The 22726-nt window shown below is 42.1% G+C and overlaps 3 protein-coding genes and 1 pseudogene across 4 annotated transcripts; 1 reads left to right on the top strand and 3 right to left on the bottom strand.

Moving 5' to 3' along the window:
* Window positions 1-3277: 3277 nt before the first annotated feature.
* On the top strand, window positions 3278-4236 carry LOC308085242 (olfactory receptor 2K2-like; annotated as a pseudogene). Its single transcript has 2 exons — window positions 3278-3982; window positions 4035-4236. The product of its transcript is annotated as an olfactory receptor 2K2-like (transcript).
* A 1908-nt stretch (window positions 4237-6144) lies between these two features.
* On the bottom strand, window positions 6145-8297 carry or64d1 (odorant receptor, family 64, subfamily D, member 1; the record flags this gene model as incomplete). Its single annotated transcript, XM_080428321.1, has 2 exons — window positions 6145-6271; window positions 7717-8297. 2 exons carry the CDS (start codon window positions 8295-8297, stop codon window positions 6145-6147), a joined length of 708 nt encoding a protein of 235 aa, XP_080284447.1.
* A 1620-nt stretch (window positions 8298-9917) lies between these two features.
* LOC308085245 (olfactory receptor 5M5-like) lies at window positions 9918-10820 on the bottom strand (the record flags this gene model as incomplete). Its single annotated transcript, XM_080428323.1, has 1 exon — window positions 9918-10820. The coding sequence occupies one exon, from the start codon at window positions 10818-10820 to the stop codon at window positions 9918-9920; it is 903 nt and encodes a 300-aa protein (XP_080284449.1).
* A 169-nt stretch (window positions 10821-10989) lies between these two features.
* Window positions 10990-16143, bottom strand: LOC308085246 (olfactory receptor 5P6-like; the record flags this gene model as incomplete). Its single annotated transcript, XM_080428324.1, is given in 4 exon segments — window positions 10990-10994; window positions 15358-15569; window positions 15571-16041; window positions 16043-16143. Coding segments are annotated over 4 exon segments (789 nt in total).
* Window positions 16144-22726: the final 6583 nt, after the last annotated feature.

Consider the following 22726-nt stretch of genomic DNA (forward strand, 5'->3'; position numbering starts at 1 on the left):
CTGTTTGTTTCCTAGAGAGCCTTGGAGAGCAGCGTGTTGGACAAGTGGACACACGGGAGACTCTACAGCCCCACCCTCAGAGGCCAATTAAAAGCAGTTTAGCCAGGGGTCACTGGGGTCGCAGTGACTGTTGTTTGTTTGTTTCAAGGTCAAAGTTAATTTATTTGTCATTTACCGTACATGCTTGCACACGAAACGAAAATCGCACTCAGGACCAGCAGTGCACAATAAAACAACTATCAATAGATTAAAAAAAAATAAGCATACAAATCCTGTGCAATGAATTCAAACTGAGCAGCATATTAAAAAAGTAACATCCAGCATTTATCAAAACAAGATAACATGGCGGCATGGCATACTGTACAGCAAGGCCGAACAGTGAAAGTACACTTATTGGGGCATAGAGTTCATGTGTCTAACAGCCCCTGGGTAGAAGCTGCAAATATTCAATCCGGGAACGCATCTGTATCACTTTAGATTTCTTTAAAAAAATTGCAGATATACAAGCTCATAGTAGATCTGTTATATTTTTTTTGAGATGATGATACATCATTTTGGGTGGTCCTTGAAAAAAACTGTTAGGATTTAGAGGACATTTGTAGAACCCCCCAGAAGCAAAGATTTGAGTTACAAATGTTCGCTTTATAAAATATATATATCCAAAGATGTGCATACATTTTCACAATTTTTGTTCGCTATGAGCTTGTATATCTGCTATTTTTGAATAGCCAAAGAAATCTAAAATGACACAGATGCTTTCCCGGTTTGAATGGGTTAAAGGGATAGCTCACCCAAAAAAATACGTTTTTTTCTATCAATTAGTCACCCCATGGAGACTTGAATTCATGGATATGTTTTGTTTTTGTCGCATTCCTAAGCCAATAATTTGATGACCAGCGGACCAGTAGGCAGCGGTTCCGGTAGGAGACACAAAGGAGACTCTTTGTGTCTCCTACCCGAACCACTGCCGGTCATCAAATTATTGGCTTAGGAATGCCACAAAAACTAAAAAAATATCCATGAATTCAAGTCTCCATGGGGTGACTAATCGATAGAAATTAAAAGAATCAATGTCATTTTTGGGGTGAACTACCCTTTAAGCCTAACAGTTCTAGCTTTGATGCACCGCAGCCTCTTGCCCGAGGGGAGCGGGTCAAACCGCTCATGGGCCGGGTGAGTGGGGTCGTTCATAATGCGAGCCACACTGCTCCAGCACCTGCTGACGTGTAATGTCCTCAATGGAAGGAGGACTGTGGGTGATCTAGACCAGTGGTTCTAAACCTGTGGTTGATCCCCACATGATTGGGGGGGGGGGTCCTCAGATGACAGTGAAGTGACAATTTAAGGACTTTTAAGACATTTTTAATACCTAAAAAAAGAAGAAGAAAGAAAGCATTACTGCATCAAAAGTCATTATTATATTATACAAAAAAACTGGTCAAACATTGCCCAAATTGTCAAATAATATAAGAAAGAGGCAACAGTTGTTCAAATAGCCTTCAAACTCCTTCAGTATGGTTAAAGGAGAGATCCGGACATTTTAAGTGTTATCTTTGATGTGTCGCTAATCACTCACCATCATTGAAAGGGACGTTGAGTTATTTCAGAGAGTCCCGCGTCGTCCAGTCTGTCGACCCCCTCCGTTGGCATAATGGGAGCCCGTGTAAGAGTGAAAATCGTCTATTATAACCGATACAAAGTTAGTTTTTTCTCTACTACTGCTCATCGTGGAGTGTCATGATACTCAAACGTGCACTGAATGTCGCGAGCGAGCTATCGTTCGTGCAGAACGACATGATGCTGGTTGCTTATTTCTTCCACAGAAGCCAGGTTCTGTGGAAGAAACAAGCAACCAGCGTCATCAAGTTCTGCACAAACGGAAGCTCGCTCGCGACATTCAGTGCACGTTTGAGTATCATGAGAGTACCACCAGGTCCACGCGGTGCTTTTGACCCCAGCCGAAAATCTCAACTTTTTTAGGCTTGTCGATCTGCTCTTTTTCGGGCCAAAACGGCCGGTACCGACCGGGCCGCGGGTCGCCCGGGGCCGGCGGAGGGCTCGTTGGATCCGGGCCGGGGCTGCGCACGCGTCGGTGCCCCCCCCCGGGTCCCATGGATGCCACCCGGGGTAACTGCGGCCGAAAAACACTCCGGAGAGCCCAGGAGCCAAAACACCCCTTTCACACATTTCCGTTTCCGAAAAAGAAAAGAAACACCCCTTTAATACATTTCCGTTTCCGTTCTCTGGACGAGGTCCACGAAAGGAGGTTTCCATCAGTGGAGGTCCCGCCCCCCGGTCACGTGCTCATTTTGCGCTTCAGTCTGCAGCCAGACCCTATTGAAAATTCTGCACGCACATTCCCACTATGCCGAGGAAGAAATGCCATTTTTTTTTTTAAATCAGCCTCATGGTGGCGCTATAACAGGCCGATTCGTGTTTTTACCTATAACTGCACCGATCTATATAAAACTTTGCATACGCACTCACTAGAGGCCAAGGAAAAACCTTTGCCCTGCATTTTTCACATTTGCATTTTATAGCGCCACCAAGAGGCTGACTTATGTAAAAAAAAAATGTTATATTCCTTCACATTTTATCCAAATTTCACGCAAATCGGTACACATGATCTCTATAGTCATGTGATCAAGACGGATCTGTTTCATTTTTCATATTCCATCCTGATTGGCTAAGAGTAACATCTAAAGTTTGCAGTAGTGGCTTGTTTTGAACAAAATGCCGCAAATCATGAACGCAGCGTCTGATTGCGGTGAAACTTTCCACGTACATTCACACTATGTTGAGGAACAAATGCCATTAATATTGGCCTGTTATGGCGCCACCAGCAGGTCAAATTTAGCAAAACACATTTTTAGAACAAAATGTCTCAAATCATGAATGCAGTGTCCGATTGCCGTGCAGGGCCTAGGAAGAAATGGCACCCCTTTCACATTGGCCTATTATAGCGCCACCAGGATGCCAAAATAACCTACCTGACCTGGCGGAGACCTGTGCTCCGAGGAGCAATTTCAATCCAGAAAAGTAATAGTTTTGTACGTGAGGTTTCCACCCGACAGAGATGGCTGGTATGTACTATTGCACTTTTGCCCAAGACAAATTTCCCCTTGTGGGACAATAAAGTATATCTCATCTCATCTCATCTCATTTGTAGAATCGGCCTCAGGTCTTAATGGGTTAAGTTCCTCTTGATAGAAACATCTGCTAAATGATAAAATTGCAAATGCATCTTTTTTCCCACTTCTGATAATCATCTGCAAACATGAATCAAAGCTTCATAAACACTGCCGTGCTGCTAGAGGCCTTCGAGCCCCGCGGCCCGGCAAACCACGTCTACTTCTTTCTGGCCTTTGTCATGTACGTTGTTACCGTGCTGGTGAACCTCGCTCTCATAGCTGTGATCTACGTGGACTCCAGCTTGCAAAAATCCATGTATGTGTTCTTGCTGAACCTGGCGGCGAACGGCGTGATCGGATGCACGGCCGTGTGCCCGGCAATCATGAGCAACCTCCTGTCGGACGACGCGCAGCAGAGCATCTCTTACGGGGGTTGTCTGCTGCAGGTGCTGCTCGTCACCGTCTACGCCACGTGCACGTACGCCATCCTGGCGGCGATGGGCTACGGTACGTGTCCATCAGCAAGCCGCTGCAGTACCACAGTATCATGACTCCCGGTAAGGTCAGACTGCTGTTGGCCGTGGTATAAGTCCCCGTAGCCATCGTAGCCGTCCAGGTGTACTTGACCTCGCGGCTGCCCTGTGCCGCTTCGTCATCAACAAGCTGTTCTGCGACAACATGTCGGTGGTTCAGCTGGCGTGCGTCCGCAGTGCGCTGGCCAACCTCTACGGCGTCTTCGTCATCGTCGGCCTCATCGTGTTCCCTTTATGCCTGGTCACCGTGTCGTACGTTCAGATATTACGTGTGAGTCTGAGAGCCTCTGCGGAGTCGCGTAGGAAAGCCTTGGGCACGTGCGCCCGTCAATTTCTCTCTGTGCATTCTGTTCTCTGTGGTTTATAACAGGTACGGCACGATTCCCAGATATGTCAATTTTCTCCAAACGGCGCAGTTCATATTTCTGCTGCCGTTGCTGCATCCGATTGTCTACGGGATGAGGACCAGGGAAATACGGAGGTCTATTGCGAAGATTATCCAGCGAAAGATTTTGTCACAGACGCAGGACTTCATGGCAGTTAAAAAGTGTAAGATAGGTATTGTTTGGTGAAGGCAGTGTTGGATCTTTATGGCTGGTGGTTAGACTGAATTAAGTACTTGCATTTGCATCTGATATTGTTTCTGTCCATATTTAAACTGCTACTTTTGCTATTTTTATTTATTTTATTTGAAAAGTTATAGTTTTGGACATAATAATACATAATATGAGGTTTCCACCCGACAGAGACGATAAATGTGATATTTTTGTTTTATATCCCAATTAAACAATCCTGCCCTTTTGTGGAAAATATTTTTTATAATTTGGACATTTGGCATTTGGAGTTTTTCCAAATGCCTTTTTTCCCCATTTTATAGTGACAATAGCAGATCTATGAGCTCACAAGAGCACTTGAGCTTGTAGATCGGCTATTTTAACTATTGTCAGGCATGTCCAAAGTCCGGCAGAAGGGCCAATTGTGGCCCGCAGGCACAATATGGCCCCCAGCTTCCTTCCTAAAATGTTTTTTTTTTTTGGCCCGTCAGTATAGTCATGTGAACTGGCCTCTCGCGCCTGTCTAGAGCCCTAGTAAAAGCCTTGAGTTTTGTGACGGCCCCCATGGCCTTTGCTATAGGGTTGTGTGTGTGTGTGTGTGTGTGTGTGTGTGTGCCTTTAACAGCCTGACCAGATTCCCTTGCAGTGCTGGTTTGGAGGGTGGAGTCTGAGTTGATCAGTGGAAGGGGAGACACCTGGCCAATTGTCTCCTCACACTATAAAAGCCCCACTCTACAATGCGCTTGATATTCAGTCCTTCCAGGCCTCTGGCGTGGCCACACAGGAGAGCATTTCTGTTTGGTTTTGTTATGTTCATTTGCTAGGTTCAGTTCCAGTGGGCAGCATGTTTCCCTGCCTGTATTATTTGGAAACTTAAACTTATTACCTTGACATATTTCACTATTGGGTAAATAAACTTTACACTTATTTATGTATTCCTCCGTGTCGTCTCCCCTTTTTTGTTATGGTCTCTGAGCCAGACTGTAACAAATGGGGGCTCGTCCAAAACGGAAAACTTTGGTAAAACGACAAAGTTTGAGTAGGCCTATTGTAGTTTAGGTTGCTTGTGTTCAACAAGCAGGGTTCAGGTTCGCACCTACCCTTGGTGGCAGCAGGGGGGTGGGGCCGTGGGAATTGGGAAAGCCGCTGGTGATGTCAGTGCTGGGGATTCCGTACCTGCATTCTTTGGGGAGCGATGGGAGGTCGGAGAATTTGTTAAAGGTCGGTGACATAAGAGCGTAAGTATAGTTATTTTGCAACTCTGTTTTATTGAGCCAACTCAGGTAGGCATAGCGCGTTTTCCCTTGGGATTCGTGAGCGGGGAAAAAGTAGTGTGGGGTGAAAGTGGCTGGGAGCATGTCCCTAGTTTTGGGGGGTTGCCAGCTTGCTGGTCGCTTTTCCACGCTAGCGGGTTTTGGTGCGTAAGTACCTGGCAGCAGAAACCCTTTGAAGACCAGAGCGCAGTTAGATACGTTTTTGGTATAGGCAGTCAGTGGGGAGGCTCAATTTAATTGATTTGTTTTCTGTTGCGTTCTTTTGTCACTAGAGGTTTTTGGTTTAATTTGGTATTGTTTGTTTTTTTCTGCCATTACTGTCACCAACCAGGACACTGGAAAAAGGAATGCCCTATGCTTCAGTCACGTAATGAGAACACCTCAGCTAGGCCGAGTCCGTCTGCATTTGCAGTGTCACTTTCGGGTGGCATGGTAGATCAGCCGAGTGCTGAGGTAATGACAAGTGCCTTTTCACCATTTGTGTCAAAGGTCCTTGATTGGTAATCCGGAGAAGGTGCCAGTAACTATTTTACGAGACACAGGCTCATTTAATTCATTTATCCTTGCCTCTCCTCTGGAGCGACTGACACTGGGTCGTTCATTCCTGTGTTGGGCATGGAGATGTCAGTTTTCCATGTTCCTGTACACAAGTTCATCTCTGTTCCAGGGTGAAGTTAGGATGGGGGTGCGTCCAGCTCTTCCTGTTAATGGGGTGACCATAGTACTGGGGAATGATGTAGCAGGGGAGCTGGTCTTTACTGATCAGTCTGTTGTTCAACCTGTACAAAAAGCAGTTGGGGATAGGAAGCACCAGGATGAAAATGAATATCTGTGCAACCTTCCTAGGTCTATTTCACACTCTGAGTTGGTGAGGGAGCAGAAAGCCGATCCCACACTGAAGGAGCTGTTCAATCTTGTTCTCCCCAAAAAGGAGGTGAAAAATCGTGCACAGGGGTACTTCATTGAGCATGGAGTGCTACTGCGCAAGTGTGTGCCGAAGGGCCAAGGGTTCATTGGAGACCCAATTTTCCAAATTGTCATTCCTTCCAAATTTCAGGAGTCTATATTAGTGTTGTGCAAATTAAGAGAAAAGAGAAAAGAAGAATTAAGAATTAATTCTATGGTCCTCTTGTTTGTTTTTAAATCTTTACATGCATGGGCTGGCTCGGTGGCTCCTCCTTATCTCGCTGAACTTGTGGAACCTTACACCCCAGTCAGGGCTCTGAGGTCTGCTGACAAGTTGCTCCTAGAGGTTCCCAAACCTAGACTAAAAACCAGGGGTGACGGCCCCTAGGCTCAGTGTAGCCTGACAGCGCGCTGCGGGTGCGACTCCAGATCCCGACTCCATATCACGACGGCCTTTGCTGCATGCCACTCCCCATCTCTCTCCCCATTTCCTGTCAGCCTACTGTCCTGTCAAATAAAGGCATGGGGTGAGCGTGCCTTTACTGCTGCTGCCCCTAGGCTCTGGAACAGCCTAGCCCTTCCTATTAGAAGTGCTCAGACTGTTGGGGCTTTTAAATCTCTCCTCTATTCATTTATTTTCTCTATGGATGGCACACAGTCGGAAAATATCAACTTTGCACACAAAATATCAACTTAATTTGCAAACAATGTATGTCAGAATCTGTTTCAGTTCAGTTTCAGTTTTATTAGACATAAAAGGTTAACACACGGTCAACGGTACAAATGTCTTTATACAACTAAACAGGTCAGCTGTTTGTTCAGGGAGTCAACAGGGAGTTCAGTTGGACCATAAGAGCATATAGTCACCAATCACAGTACTAATCATATAGAGATAAAATATATACACACACACTAAGGCTTCTTAACATTCTTAACATGTCCAGCTACAAGACTCCAAAGGTCGAGGTGTCGCTTGATGCAGAATAGTCTTTCGGCAGGGTGGAGTTGGGGTACCCCTTCGACACTATGGAGAGATTTGGACTTTGGGAAGAATTCATATCATGGGTTAAACTATTTTAATCTACTCCAGTGGCATCAGTAAAACAAACAACATCCCATCACCCTCCTGTTCTCTTCACAGAGGCCCAAGAAGTACGCTGTCGCTTTTACTATTCTCGATGGTGATAACAGTATGTTTGCAACCATGGTTCCATTATTTTGTACAATTTCAGGTCTTGGAAGTGATTAAAGTCAAGTATTTTAAGAGGTCAGACAGACATCCATATAAAGGAACCTTACTTTTCAGAAACACCAAAACCTTTTACATATATTTCGGATTTTGGACATTCTCAGTCCATACAGTATAGGAGTGAGAAATGGCTGGCACATCACAAAATACAATGATAAAAATATACTCAAACCAGCAGGTATATTAGTATTTGTTATATTGAGTCTACTTATGATTGTTTCAAAGAAACAGCCAAAGGAAAAGTTCAAAAGCGAGGCGAGGTGGGGGGTGCATGTACTAAAGGCTTTCTGTCTGGTCTCCTTTGAGCCGTGTACACACATTTTAAGAATCTTAATGTAAGAAAAAATAATTGGAATCAGAGGAATTGAAACGATGTAGGTAGTACCAAACAGACCATATATGTTATTGACTTTGGTATCAGAGGCAAAACATGCCAGTTTAACAATATGGTAGTTTTGACAATATAATTTGTTAATTACATTTCCACACAGTGATAAATGAAGACTCAAAAAAAGATAGATTAGAAAATTAAACAACGGGTAAACCCATGCCACAGTAATGAGCACAGCCACCTTCTTAGTTGTCATACGTGTATTATATTGTAAAGGACTACAGATTGCAAGGTATCTGTCATAGACGCAGGACTTCATGGCAGTTAAAAAGTGTAAGATAGGTATTGTTTGGTGAAGGCAGTGATGGATTATGGCTGGTGGTTAGACTGAAATAAGTGGGCCTACTTGCATTTGCATCTGATATTGTTGCTGTCGGGCATTAATCTCTCATCTCCATATTTAAACTGCTACTTTTGCTATTTTTTGGGGGGAAACGTTACAGCTTTGTACATATGAGGTTTCCACCCGACAGAGACGATATGTGTGATATTTATGTTTGATATCCCAATTAAACAATTTAATTAAACATGTATGTTAACCGCATTAACCCTGCCCTTTTGTGGGGACATTTTGTATAATTATTTCAAACTTTTTCCAAATGCCTTTTTCTTATTTTTATAGTGACAATAGCAGATCTACGAAATCACAAGCTTGAGCTTGTAGATCGGCTATTTTAACTATTGTCTACGTCAGGCATGTCCAAAGTCCGGCAGAAGGGCCAATTGTGGTCCGCAGGCACAATATGGCCCCCAGCTTCCTTCCTAGAATGTATTATTTTTGGCCCGCCAGTACAGCCATGTGAACTGGCCTCTCGCACCTGTCTTCAGCCCTAGTAAGCCTTGAGTTTAGAGCGCAACCTTCTCTATCAATCAATCGATCAAAATCAATAAAAAGCATTTTAAATCCGATCGGCGGCCATTTTCTCATAGAGTTACAATGTATCAGAGTAATATACCTCCAAACCGATACGGTCACGTAGTTGCATGCCACTTCCCATCTCTCTCCCCATTTCCTGTCAGCCTACTGTCCTGTCAAATAAAGGCTAAAAGACCAGATATATATATATTTTTTAAACAAACAGGGGTGAGCGTGCCTTTACTGCTGCTGCCCCTAAGCTCTGGAACAGCCTAGCCCTTACTATTAGAAGTGCTCAGACTGTTGGGGCTTTTAAATCTCTTCTCTAGATTCGTTTCTTTTCTCTATGAATGGCACACACAGTCGGAAAATATCAACTTTGCACACAGAATATCAACTTCTAAAACATCAACTTAATTTGCAGATAATGTATGTCAGAATCTGTTTCAGTTCAGTTTCAGTTTTATTAGTCATAATAGGTTAACAAAAGTCAACGGTACAAATGTCTTTATACAACTAAACAGGTCAGCTGTTTGTTCAGGGAGTCAACAGGGAGTTCAGTTGGACCATAAGAGCATAATAGTCACCAATCACGGCACTAATCATATAGAGATAAAATATATATACACACTAAGGCTTCTTAATATTCTTAACATGTCCAGCTACAAGACTCCAAAGGTCGTGGTGTCACTTGATGCAGAATAGTCTTTCGGCAGGGTGGAGTTGGGGTACCCCTTTGACACTATGGAGAGATTTAGACTTACGGAAGAATTCATCTCATGGGTTAAACTATTTTAATCTACTCCAGTGGCATCAGTAAAACAAACGACATCCCATTACCCTCCTGTTCTCTTCACAGAGGCCCAAGAAGTACGCTGTCGCTTTTACTATTCTCCATGGTGATACCTACAGTATGTTTGCAACCATGGTTCCATTATTTTGTACAATTTCAGGTCTTGGAAGTGATTAAAGTCAAGTATTTTAAGAGGTCAGACAGACATCCATATAAAGGAACCTTACTTCTCAGAAAACACCAAAACCTTTACATATATTTCGGATTTTGGACATTCTCAGTCCATACAGTATAGGAGTGAGAAATGGCTGACACATCACAAAATACAATGATAAAAATATACTCAAACCAGTATTTGTTGTATCAAATCTACTTATGATTGTTTCAAAGAAACAGCCAAAGGAAAAGTTCAAAAGCGAGGCGAGGTGGGGGGTGCATGTACTAAAGGCTTTCTGTCTGGTCTCCTTTGAGCCGTGTACACAGATTTTAAGAATCTTAATGTAAGAAAAAAGAATTGGAATCAGAGGAATGGAAACGATGTAAGTAGTACCAAACAGACCATAGATGTTATTGACTTTGGTATCAGAGACATAACATGCCAGTTTAACAATATGGTAGTTTTGACAATACAATTTGTTAATTACATTTCCACACAGTGATAAACGAAGACTCAAAAAAAGATAGATTAGAAAATTAAGCAACGGGTAAACCCATGCCACAGTAATGAGCACAGCCACCTTCTTAGTTGTCATACGTGTATTATATTGTAAAGGACTACAGATTGCAAGGTATCTGTCATAAGACATGACAGCTAAGTTACAAAACTCCACATTTACATAAGTATACAAACAGTAAACCTGTAGGAAACACAATGACCTTGAAACAGTGTGTGTGTCTGACATTATCTGAGCCATAAGGAATGGGAATAATCCTGCACTACCATACAGCTCATTTACAAACAAACTGCACAGAAAAATATACATGGGTTCATGTAAGCTTCTGTTTACACAAATAATCACGATGAGAGTTGTGTTGGCAAATACAATGGTAACGTACAACAATGCAATAATCACGAAATATAAGTATTTCACTGAACCAGTGTGTATATAAGCACCTAGAATGAAATGCGTCATCATACCTGTAGAATTCATCATCATCGTGTTAGGTCAAAATAAAAATAATTACATTCACACAGTGAAATCATTAGAATTAAAATGAATCATGTTGTGGATTTCACACAATAAACATCAATCCATAATATGTTGAGACACTGACATTGTTGGGGACAAGGCCTACTGTACATCATGCTGAACACACATAAACATCTCACAATGTCACAAACCAACAAAACAATACCACTTACTCTCTGAGTTAACGCAGTATGGATCTGACAATGAAGGCTACACACAGCATAATGTGAGGCGTTCCTGAGCTGGAACTCTCTCTATCTCGCTCTGGTGCTTTATACCTTTTCAACACACGCGAATCCTCCCAAGAGTGTAGGACTTCAACACCAAACATCCAATTAGGCTGTTTTCGATATAACTATATCATCGTCACGGGACGATTATTCAAGGCTACCAATGTGTGTATGTTATTTTTAAATATGCTTTATTTCAACTTTGAAGTTGCACTTTATCAAGTGTCATTTCACCCATAAAATTGCTGTTCTGGTCCTGGTGAAAGTTTGAGAACCCCTGGCCTACAGTATACAGGTATGCTTAGTTGGCCCGGGGTCCCCAGGGCTCAATACTTGGTCCGCTCCTATTTCCCTCTACAATCTCTCCCAAATATCTTTGCCAAAAGTAGCCTTCAACTTGTCACAATATAACACGTTGCATTGTGTTGCACGTTCCATTACTTACATTTGTGCTCCCAGAGAATCCTACTGATTTGATTTTAGATTTTGGTGACCCCATGGCCTCTTCTCTAGTGCCACCCTTAGGCCAAACTTTTGTTGGTCTTTCTGTGGCCATTAAAACTCTTAATTTGTGTTTTAAAAGAACTCCCCTTTCAGTGAATATATAAATATAAATATATATATATATATTTTATGCCATTAACTATGTAAACCTGCTCAGATACGATAATGGACCACAATGGAAACAAGCTTTCGGCTTTTTAAACTTTATTTTGGTGCTTTTAATTGGTGATACTGAGCTTCTGGTTATTGCCATTAAGTATTCTGACTATAATGCTCTGGTAGGCTGTTCCACGCTTACACCCGGACAGCAGTGTGGAGGAAGGTTTTGTCCAATCTCCAATGTGCGTGTTTTGGAGCCTGGGAGGCTCAGAGCATGTCTTGGTGTGGCTGTGCATAGGCGGGTGGTTCGCCATCTGGCCAGTCCTTAACGCGATGGATCCGTTGATAAAGTAAATAGCCAACTCTCACGTGTAATGAGAATAAGAAGTTAGATTAGAAAGTTTTACCTCACGACTAAAGGCTAGTCAAACTTGAAATGGATATATAAGCCCTTTCTACTGAACAATTGCTCACTCACCTTTGCCGAGGTAAAAAGATGATAATGGAATCTGCCAATATCTGAATCTGTCCTTTGGATTAACCCTCCACTGTCCTACATCGGAATTGGAAATGGAGTAATGGACACAGATATCATCCATAGGGGGCGGGGCTAAAGCCGCATTCCATTGAATCGAAATCCTAGAACAGAGATTCTCTCTGTTAAAAAAAAATCGGTTGAATATTATGTCTATGATATGCATACAAGCAATAGATCGTTTGACATATATATATATTTATATGTGTTGACAAATGTTGGGCATATATAACTCCATTGGCTCCCTGTCTATTTTAGGATGAATTTTAAGGTCCTCTTGTTTGTTTTTAAATCTTTACATGCATGGGCTGTCTCCTCCTTATCTCTTTTTTTTTTAAATACATTTTTATCCCGCGATTTTTGTAACCCATTTTTTTCACCCGGTGCCAATTTCCTAAGTGATCCTGGGCACTACACCAGCCCTACACCAGTATTACACCTGTCACCCCACAGTAGGGAGGCCAGGGCCGAGCTCATGCTTCCTTCAGGCATGAGAGCCAACTGACCTTCTTGTCACCTGACAGGGGGGAGTTTCCCTGGTTGGACGTAGCGCGTGGAAGGAACACGTTATTCCAACCAGTTCCCTTCCCCTCCATCAGGCGCCCCGGCTGTCATGGGGGAGGCGGTATAGTGACCAGGATTACTACATGTTTTTGTGAGGGTATTAACTACCCTAGGAGACACGGGGAGAACGTGCAAACTCCACACAGAGTAGGCCCTTTCGCCAACCCCACCTAGGGTGTGGGCGCTGATGACGCGGAGGAGAAGACACGCCCCCAGTGCCCACAGCGTCCCCGGCGGGAATCGAACCCAGGACCTTCTAGCTCCGTCTCCTCCTTATCTCGCTGAACTTGTGGAACCTTACACCCCAGTCAGGGCGCTGAGGTCTGCTGACAAGTTGCTCCTGGAGGTTCCCAAACCTAGACTAAAAACCAGGGGTGACGGCCCCTAGGCTCAGTGTAGCCTGACAGCGCGCCGTGGGTTCGACTCACGATCCCGACGGCCTTTGCTGCATGCCACTCCCCATCTCTCTCCCCATTTCCTGTCGGCTTACTGTCCTGTCAAATAAAGGCATGAAAGCCCAAATATAAATCTTTTAAAAAAAAGAAAAAACAGGGGTGAGCGTGCCTTTACTGCTGCTGCCCCTAGGCTCTGGAACAGCCCTTCCCATTAGAAGTGCTCAGAGTATTGGGGCTTTTAAATCTCTCCTCAAGATTCATTTCTTTTCTCTAAGGATGGCACACACAGTCGGAAAATAACTTAATTTGCACACAATGTATGTCAGAATCTGTTTCAGTTCAGTTTCAGTTTTATTAGTCATAATAGGTTAACACACAGTCAAGGGTACAAATGTCTTTATACGACTAAACAGGTCAGCTGTTTGTTCAGGGAGTCAGAAGGGAGTTCAGTTGGACCATAAGAGCATATAGTCACCAATCACGGCACTAATCATATAGAGATAAAATATATATATACACTAAGGCTTCTTAACATTCTTAACATGTCCAGCTACAAGACTCCAAAAGTTGTGGTGTCGCTTGATGCAGAATAGTCTTTCGGCAGGGTGGAGTTGGGGTACCCCTTCGACACTATGGAGAGATTTGGACTTGGGGAAGAATTCATCTCATGGGTTAACCTCTTGCATTGTGTTAGAAACCTGCTGACGCTTTTGGTGTTAGCGGATCCATGATTTAACTCGGCCCAAAATACTCTTTCTTTCTTTTTTCATCCCCCACCTCATAGCGGACTTGTTATGCATTCATATCCATGAAAACATTATTTAAAATATTATTTTGGGTTAGGGATTCATCTTTCAATATAGCTCGATCAATTGTAAAAATGTTAAAATTCACTCATTACATTTCCTATAATGAAGATAATGGATAATGATGTTATCTGGCTATAATAGACTAATAGAACACACTTCCAAAAATTAATTCCTTGTTTTAGTTTTTTAACTTAATATTATTAACAATAATATTAACAGCCGGGTCAAAATTGACCAGGAAAGAAGGTAAAAAGTCAAACATGTAAACATTGAATATTGACAATTTGGGGGGAATTGAGCCACACTTCTCTGCCGGGTCATATTTGACCCGTACCACCACAGATGTAATTTTTTTATAGAGACCATCAGAATTTACTAAAATGAGAGGGCACGGTGCACGGCGCAGTCGGTAGCGCTGTCGCCTCAGAGCTAGAAGGTCCTGGGTTCGATTCCCGCCGGGGACGCTGTGGGCGCTGGGGGCGTGTCTTCTCCTCCACGTCATCAGCGCCCATACCATAGGTGGGGTTGGCGAAAGGGCCCACTCTGTGTGGAGTTTGCATGTTCTCCCCGTGTCTCTCAGGGTAGTTAATACCCTCACAAAAACATGTAGTAATCCTGGTCACTATAACGCCTCCCCATGACAGCCGGGGCGCCTGATGGAGGGGAAGGGAACTGGTTGGAATAACGTGTTCCTTCCACGCGCTACGTCCAACCAGGGAAACTCCCCCCCTGTCAGGTGACAAGAAGGTCAGTTGGCTCTCATGCATTGAAGGAGGCATGAGCTCGGCCCTGGCCTCCCTAGGCTGGTGCGGGGAGTGTAGTGCCCAGGATCACTTAGAAAATTGGCACCGGGTGAAAAATAAGGGTTACAAAATCTTTTTTTTTACTAAAATGATGATAATTAATTTTGTTGCGTTCAAATTGTTGTTTCTGAGGATATCATGAAGCCTTGTACCAACAAAGAAATGTAACCCTAACACAATGGAAGGGTTAAACTATTTTAATCAGTGGCATCAGTAAAACAAACAACATCACATAACCCTCCTGTCCTCTCCACAAAGGCCCAAGATAGGATTGTATGCTGTCGCTTTTACTGTTCTCGATGTATACTTTTTCAACCATGGTTCCATTATTTTGTACAATTTAATGCCAGGTCTTAGAAGTGATTAAAGTAAAGTATTTTAAGAGGTCAGACAGACATGCATATAGGAATGAACCCTACTTTTTAGAACACACCAAAACCTTTACATATATTTTGGATTTTGGACATTCTCAGTCCATACAGTATAGGACTGAGAAATGGCTGGCACATCAAAAAATACAATGATAAAAATATCCTCAAACCAGCAGGTATATTAGTATTTGTTGTATCAAATCTACTTTGGATTATTTCAAAGAAAGAGCCAAAGGAAAAGTTCAAAAGCGAGGCGAGGTGGGGGGTGCATGTACTTAAGGCTTTCTGTCTGGTCTCCTTTGAGCCGTGTACACAGATTTTAAGGATCTTAATGTAAGAAAAAAGAATTGGAATCAGAGGAATGGAAACGATGTATATAAATAGTACCAAACAGACCATAGATGTTATTGACTTTGGTATCAGAGACATAACATGCCAGTTTAACAATATGGTAGTTTTGACAATACAATTTGTTAATTACATTTCCACACAGTGATAAACGAAGATAGATTAGAAAATTAAGAAACGGGTAAACCCATGCCACAGTAATGAGCACAGCCACCTTCTTAGTTGTCATGCGTGTATTATATTGTAAAGGACTACAGATTGCAAGGTATCTGTCATAAGACATGACAGCTAAGATACAATACTCCACATTTCCATAAGTATACAAACAGTAAACCTGTAGGAAACACAATGACCTTGAAACAGTGTGTGTGTCTGACATTATCTGAGCCATAAGGAATGGGTAGAATCCTGCACTACCATACAGCGCATTTACAAACAAACTGCACAGAAAAATATACATGGGTTCATGTAAGCTTCTGTTTACACAAATAATCACGATGAGAGTTGTTGGCAAATACAATGGTAACGTACAACAATGCAATAATCACGAAATATAAGTATTTCACTGAACCAGTGTGTATATAAGCACCTAGAATGAAATGCGTCATCATACCTGTAGAATTCATCATCATCGTGTTAGGTCACATGAAAAATAATCACACTCATAACACAGTGAAATAATTAGAATTAAAATGAATCATGTTGTGGATTTCACACAAACATCAATCCATAATCTGTTGAGACACTGACATTGTTGGGGACAAGGCCTACTGTACATCATGCTGAACACACATAAACATCTCACAATGTCACAAACCAACAAAACAATACCACTTACTCTCTGAGTCAACGCAGTATGGATCTGACAATGAAGGCTACACACAGCATGTCATAATGTGAGGTGTTCCTGAGCTGGAACTCTCTCTATCTCTCTCTGGTGCTTTATACCTTTTCAACACAAGCGAATCCTCCCAAGAGTGTAGGACTTCAACACCAAACATCCAATTAGGCTGTTTTCGATAACTATATCATCGTCACGGGACGATTATTCAAGGCTGTATGTTATTTTTAAATATGCTTTATTTCAACTTTGAAGTTGCACTTTATCAAGTGTAATTTCACCCATAAAATTGTTGTTCTGGTCCTGGTGAAAGTTTGAGAACCCCTGGCCTAGAGTATACAGGTATGCTTAGTTTATGAGTTTATTAGGATCCCCATTAGCTGGTGCATAACAACAGCTAATCTTCCTGGGGTCCACAAATAACATAAAACATGACATTCGACAGTACATTACAGGAAAATGATACAAATAGTGTACGGCGTCAATTGTCCTTCAAACAGTGACTTTCATATCAACCATCACATACAGCTTATTTTGTGATTCCCCATTTCCTTGGAAAGAAAAATTTAAAAAATAAAATAATAATAATAATAATAATAATAATAGTAACTTTACAAATGTCTCCCTTCGCTTCTTTTAAAGTAAAAACAAACTAAACAAATACAATCCTTCCTAATCATAACTGTGAAAGGATGTGTGTGTGTCTGTGTTAGCGAAAGTGCCATATTCCTGCATGTGTTTAAAAAAAAACTATATGAATGGGTATGCTGCTGTATGTTTATAACCTGTCCGCTGCTTGTGTAATTACAATCTTTGGGCTTCTAGATGCCTCTTCAATCGTCTTTTGAAGCTTGCTTTAGTTTTTTCTTTAGAAATCTGATCTGGCAGTGTGTTCCATGCAGCCATGGCTCTATACAGCACTGTGCTCATAGACTCTGTTTTGGCTTTAGGGATTTGATAGCAACCTCTTGTGACATATCTCGTCTTATATGTATGGATTTTAGAGCTAGGTGTAAGTTGCTTATATAGACAGATTGGATGTTTCAGCTCATTTATGTTTCTCAAAAAGACAAGGAGTGATACCATCAACCTCTCCATGACTAATGTCCAGGAGAGCTTGACATGCATTTTGTTTACATTATGTCTTGGTGTACACCTAAGGGCAAGGCGAGCTGTTCTGTTTTGAACCAGTTGCAACTTTCCCAGGTCCCTCTTGTTTGCCCCTGACCAGATCATTGAGCAGTAGTCCAGTTGTGAAAGGACTAGAATCTCAATGACTTGTTTTGTCAGTTGCGGTGGTAAAAACACTGAGCACCTCTTGATGACAGATATATTCGTCCCCATCTTTGCCACCACTGAATCTATGTGTCTCGTCCATGATAAATTGTTCACTAGGATGAGTCCCAGGAGCTTTGTTTCCTCCACCTGCTCAACCTCTACATTATTCAGCATCAGATTCACCTGCGGTTTAGACCTTAGTACGTAATTTGTGCCAAATAGAATACTTTTAGTTTTTTGAATGTTGAGCACTAATTTGTTGCTGGTCACCCATTCCATTACTGTTTTCAATTCTTTGTTCAAAATCTCAGTTATCTCACCGATTGTGGGAGCCTGTGTATATATTGTCGTGTCATCCGAGTACATAGAGACTTTTTCAAGAGCTAATGGAAAATCATTTGTAAAGATTGAGAAGAGTAGAGGACCTAGTGAACTTCCTTGTGGAATTCCACTCTCAACACATCTAGCACTAGAGATACTGCCATTAAAGTATACACTTTGAGGTCTGTTATATAGATAGCTTTCTAGCCATGATATCGCCTTTGGGGCAAAACCATAGCACTCCAATTTGTCAAGTAAAATTATATGGTCTATCACATCAAAGGCAGCGCTGTAGTCTCATAGTACTGCTCCCACCATTTTCTTCACATCAATCTCTTTCATCCATTGATCTGTCATTTGTGTCAGTGCTGTGGCTGTTGAGTGACCTTCTCTGTACGCATGTTGATACTCACTCATCAGACTGTTAACAGAAAAATAGCATAGTATTTGATTGAATATAATTTGTTCTAGTAGTTTGTTTAGAACGGGTGACAGGCTTATTGGTCTGCTGTTAGAGCCAGTGAAGGCATTCTTTGCATTTTTAGGGAGTGGAATAACTTTGGCTACTTTCCAGATGTGCGGGCATGTACCTTCCAGACTCATGTTAAAAATATGACAGATGGGTGCAGCAATGAACTTGGCTACATTCTTTAATAGCTGACCGTCTAATCAATACCTGGTGGTTTATCATTATTGATTAAACAAAGGTATGGCTCGCAACTCACTTTGATGCTCCAGGTTTTATTTCACAATACAGCTGATACGATGTTTCGACCATTTCGGTCTTTTTCAAGTATGACTTACTTGAAAAAGACCGAAAGGGTCGAAACATCGTATCAGCTGTATTGTGAAATAAAACCTGGAGCATCAAAGTGAGTTGCGAGCCATACCTTTGTTTTATTATTACTGTCTTTACAGTTTAAAGCTCAGCGCCAAGGAACGGAGGATGTGCGTTGTCTATGTTTCTGATTATCATTATTGATTGCCAACAATAACTTTTCCACCTCTTCTGCCCTAACTTTACCCAGCTCAAAGGTGCAATTTTTATTTTTCATAATACGTTCTCTAATATTAACATAGGACGACTCGCAGCTAGATTTTGGCATTCCCTGCCTTAGCTTCTCCACTTTATCAATGAAATAGTTATTAAAATAATTGGCAATATCTAGTGGTCTAGTGATGTATGCCCCCTCTGATTCTATAAAGGATGGTGTTGAGTCGTTTTTCCTACCCATGATAGTTGACCGGGGTCCCCAGGGCTCTATACTTGGTCCGCTCCTATTTCCCTCTACAATCTCTCCCAAATCTCTTTGCCAAAAGTAGCCTTCAACTGCCACACGTTGCATTGTGTTGTACGTTCAATTACTTACATTTGTGCTCCCAGAGAATCCTACTGATTTTAGATTTTAAATTTATTTTGGTGCTTTTAATTGGTGATACTGAGCTTTTAGCTATTGCCATTAAGTATTCCGGATATAAGGCTCTGGTAGGCTGTTCCACGCGTACACCCGGAAAGCAGTGTGGAGGAAGGTTCTGTCCAATCTCCAATGTGCGTGGTTGGCATGAAAGCCCAATAGGCGAAACTGTGGCCACACTTGCAGAAACTGAAACGCCCCGAGGGAACTAATACTATGTGTCAACTGAAAATAAATACAAATCGGTTGAATATTTTGTCTATAATATCTATACAAGCAATAGATCGTTTGACATATATATATAGTTATATGTGTTGACAAAAGTTGGGCACATACATATTTTATTTGAGGTTTGGCACTATTGTAATTGATTTTGCATGAAGAATAAGGCATTCTGACATATGCAATCTTTGGTCCCATGTAAGTCTGCTTCTGAGCAGACGTGACTTTGAGCGGACATCCGTCAAAATTCAGGTGAAAAAAAGATTGATGAATCAGACTCCTAACGTGGGAATTTGCGTAAATGCCGTTAAGTACAAAATATGGATGTAAACAAGCTTAGTGACTGAGGCTCATGCCCATTGTCTTTTTACAGAAAATCCTGACAAAAAATAACTGGAGCAAGCCTACACCCATGTATGTTTTATTGATATCTTTTTTTTATCTGATTATAACAGACTAAATAAAAACTGAAACTTTTATTTCCTAGACTGAAAGTCTTCCACTTTGGTGAATCCCCGGATACCTGTAATAAAACATTTTAACTTAACTGCTCTATTAAATATGACTGGCAGGTTTCTTAACTAAAGAGTGAGGCATGCTCTTTTTGGAAGAATGTAAGTTAAGTTAATGTGTTTGCTACGCTACATTACTTGTGAAATTGTAATTGTCTTCTAGAGAAATTACATACTGGTGAAAACCCTAGGCTCAGTGTAGCCTGACAGCACGCCGTGGGTTCGACTCCCGATCCCGACGGCCTTTGCTGCATGCGTCTGTCTGTCTGCATGCCTGTCCTTTGCTGCATGCGTCTGTCTGTCCGTCTGTCCGTCTGCATGCCTGTCCTTTGCTGCATGCGTCCGTCCGTCCGTCCGTCCGTCTGCATGCCTGTCCTTTGCTGCGTCCGTCCGTCCGTCCGTCCGTCTGCATGCCTGTCCTTTGCTGCATGCGTCCGTCCGTCCGTCCGTCCGTCCGTCCGTCTGCATGCCTGTCCTTTGCTGCATGCGTCCGTCCGTCCGTCTGCATGCCTGTCCTTTGCTGCATGCGTCCGTCCGTCCGTCTGCATGCCTGTCCTTTGCTGCATGCGTCCGTCCGTCCGTCTGCATGCCTGTCCTTTGCTGCATGCGTCCGTCCGTCCGTCTGCATGCCTGTCCTTTGCTGCATCCATCCGTCCGTCCGTCCGTCCGTCTGTCTGTCAATAAACAATTGGCTTAAAATCTCACAGACTACTTAGCAACGTGTTTCGAGTACAACAACTCTCCTGCAGACAGCAGGTTTCCTGAGTTCTTGTACTCGTTTCGAGTACACTCCAAACGCATTGGATATTTTTCCTCCCTGGAAACCCTAGGACTCTCCACTTTTTCTGTGTAAGCAAATATAATATCATCAATTAGAGTAGCCTACCCCTGGTTATTTTTCGAAAACAATTTACTTGAATTAATTTGCTGCAAGACGGTACCATAAAACACTGAAATGAAATAAACTCAAACCACATCATAACTTTTTTAGCGCATCACTTTTTAGTGCCTTTAAAAAGGGAGCTGAGCCAGTAGAAGGTAAAGCTGTCGATCTGGCGGACAACCTTCGTCTCTCTCACTTTATGGTCATCAAATGTGGGTCATGACTGACAGAAGGAGATGGAAGATACTAGCGGCTGAAATGGGTTTTCTGAAGAGGGTGGCGGTTATCTCCCTCAGAGAGTAGAGCCACTGCTCCTTTATGTGGAAAGAAGCCTGTTGAGGTGGATTGGGCATCTATTAAAGGGATAGTTCACCAAAAATATATATGTTTTTTTCTATCGATTAGTCATCCCATGGAGACTTGAATTCATAGCCAATTTTTTGTTTTTGTCACATTCCTAAGCCAATAATGTGATGACCATGCGGACCGGTAGGCAGCGGTTCCGGTAGGAGATACTGTACATATGAGACTCTTTGTGTCTCCTACCGGAACCGCTGCCGGTCATCAAATTATTGCCTTAGGAATGCGACAAAAACTAACAAATATCCATGAATTCAAGTCTCCATGGGGTGACTAATCGATAGGAAAAAAAGTCATTTTGGCACTATCCCTTTAAGGACAGTGGTGTAAAGTAACTAAGTACATTTACTCAAGCACTGTACTTAGTGCTGACACTTGTGCCATTGCTAATAGAGCCTGCCTGCTTGCTCAGGGGATCCATTTAATCTTGACCATCAGGTCAAGATTCGTGTCAGATCCTGTGTCTATAGGTGAGACATGACCTTTGACACGATCTAAATGTCTCAATAGAAGAGCAGGGAGACACACCAATATTTGCCTCTGAGATGTAGTGGAGTAGAAGTAAAAGTACAGACAATTGGAAATACTCCAGTAAAGTAAAAGTACCTCAAAATTGTACTTAATTACAGTACTTGAGTAAATGTACTTAGTTTACACCACTGATTAAAACACAATACAATACAAATAAAAAGAACAGAAAAATAAATAAAATAAAAAGACTTCCACCATGTTCAGTTTCGAACACACAAACAAGTGCACCAATGGTTCAACAGTCTAGAGGAGAACCAAACAGAACTACGTAAGGGGTTAATTATGACAGCAATTATGTCATTTACTGACTCAGATGCCCTACACATACATCTATACATAAGGTTACGTAGCACAGCAGAGCAGGTGGGTACCCCAACACTAACAAACATATACATCTATACATAAGATTGCTTAGCACAGCAGAGCAGGTGGGTACCCCAACACTAACAAACATCTGGCTTGCACTGGAGCTTCTTGGAGCTCTCAGCAGCAGCCTCATACAGTCATTATAAGCCACTGTGAGTCGTCTGATGCTGCCTTGTTTGTATAGCAACCCCACAGGTGGGCAGTGGTGGAAAAAAGTACTGACATGTTTTACTTAAGTAAAGGTATCAATACAACAATCTAGAAATACTCAGTTACAAGTAAAAATTCGTAATTTAACATTCACTTGAGTAAAAGTACAAAAGTATTGGCATCAGAATGTACACGAAGTAGAAAGTACTCATTATGCAGAATGTCCCATTTCACAAGTTCCGTATAAAAAATATTTTTGAAAATAGCAGATCTACAAGCTCACAATGATCGCGACACATTGTGAGCTTGTAG

Source organism: Gymnoscopelus braueri (genome assembly GCF_963280865.1).
Source record: "Gymnoscopelus braueri genome assembly, chromosome: 5".
Taxonomy (NCBI): Eukaryota; Metazoa; Chordata; class Actinopteri; order Myctophiformes; family Myctophidae; genus Gymnoscopelus; species Gymnoscopelus braueri.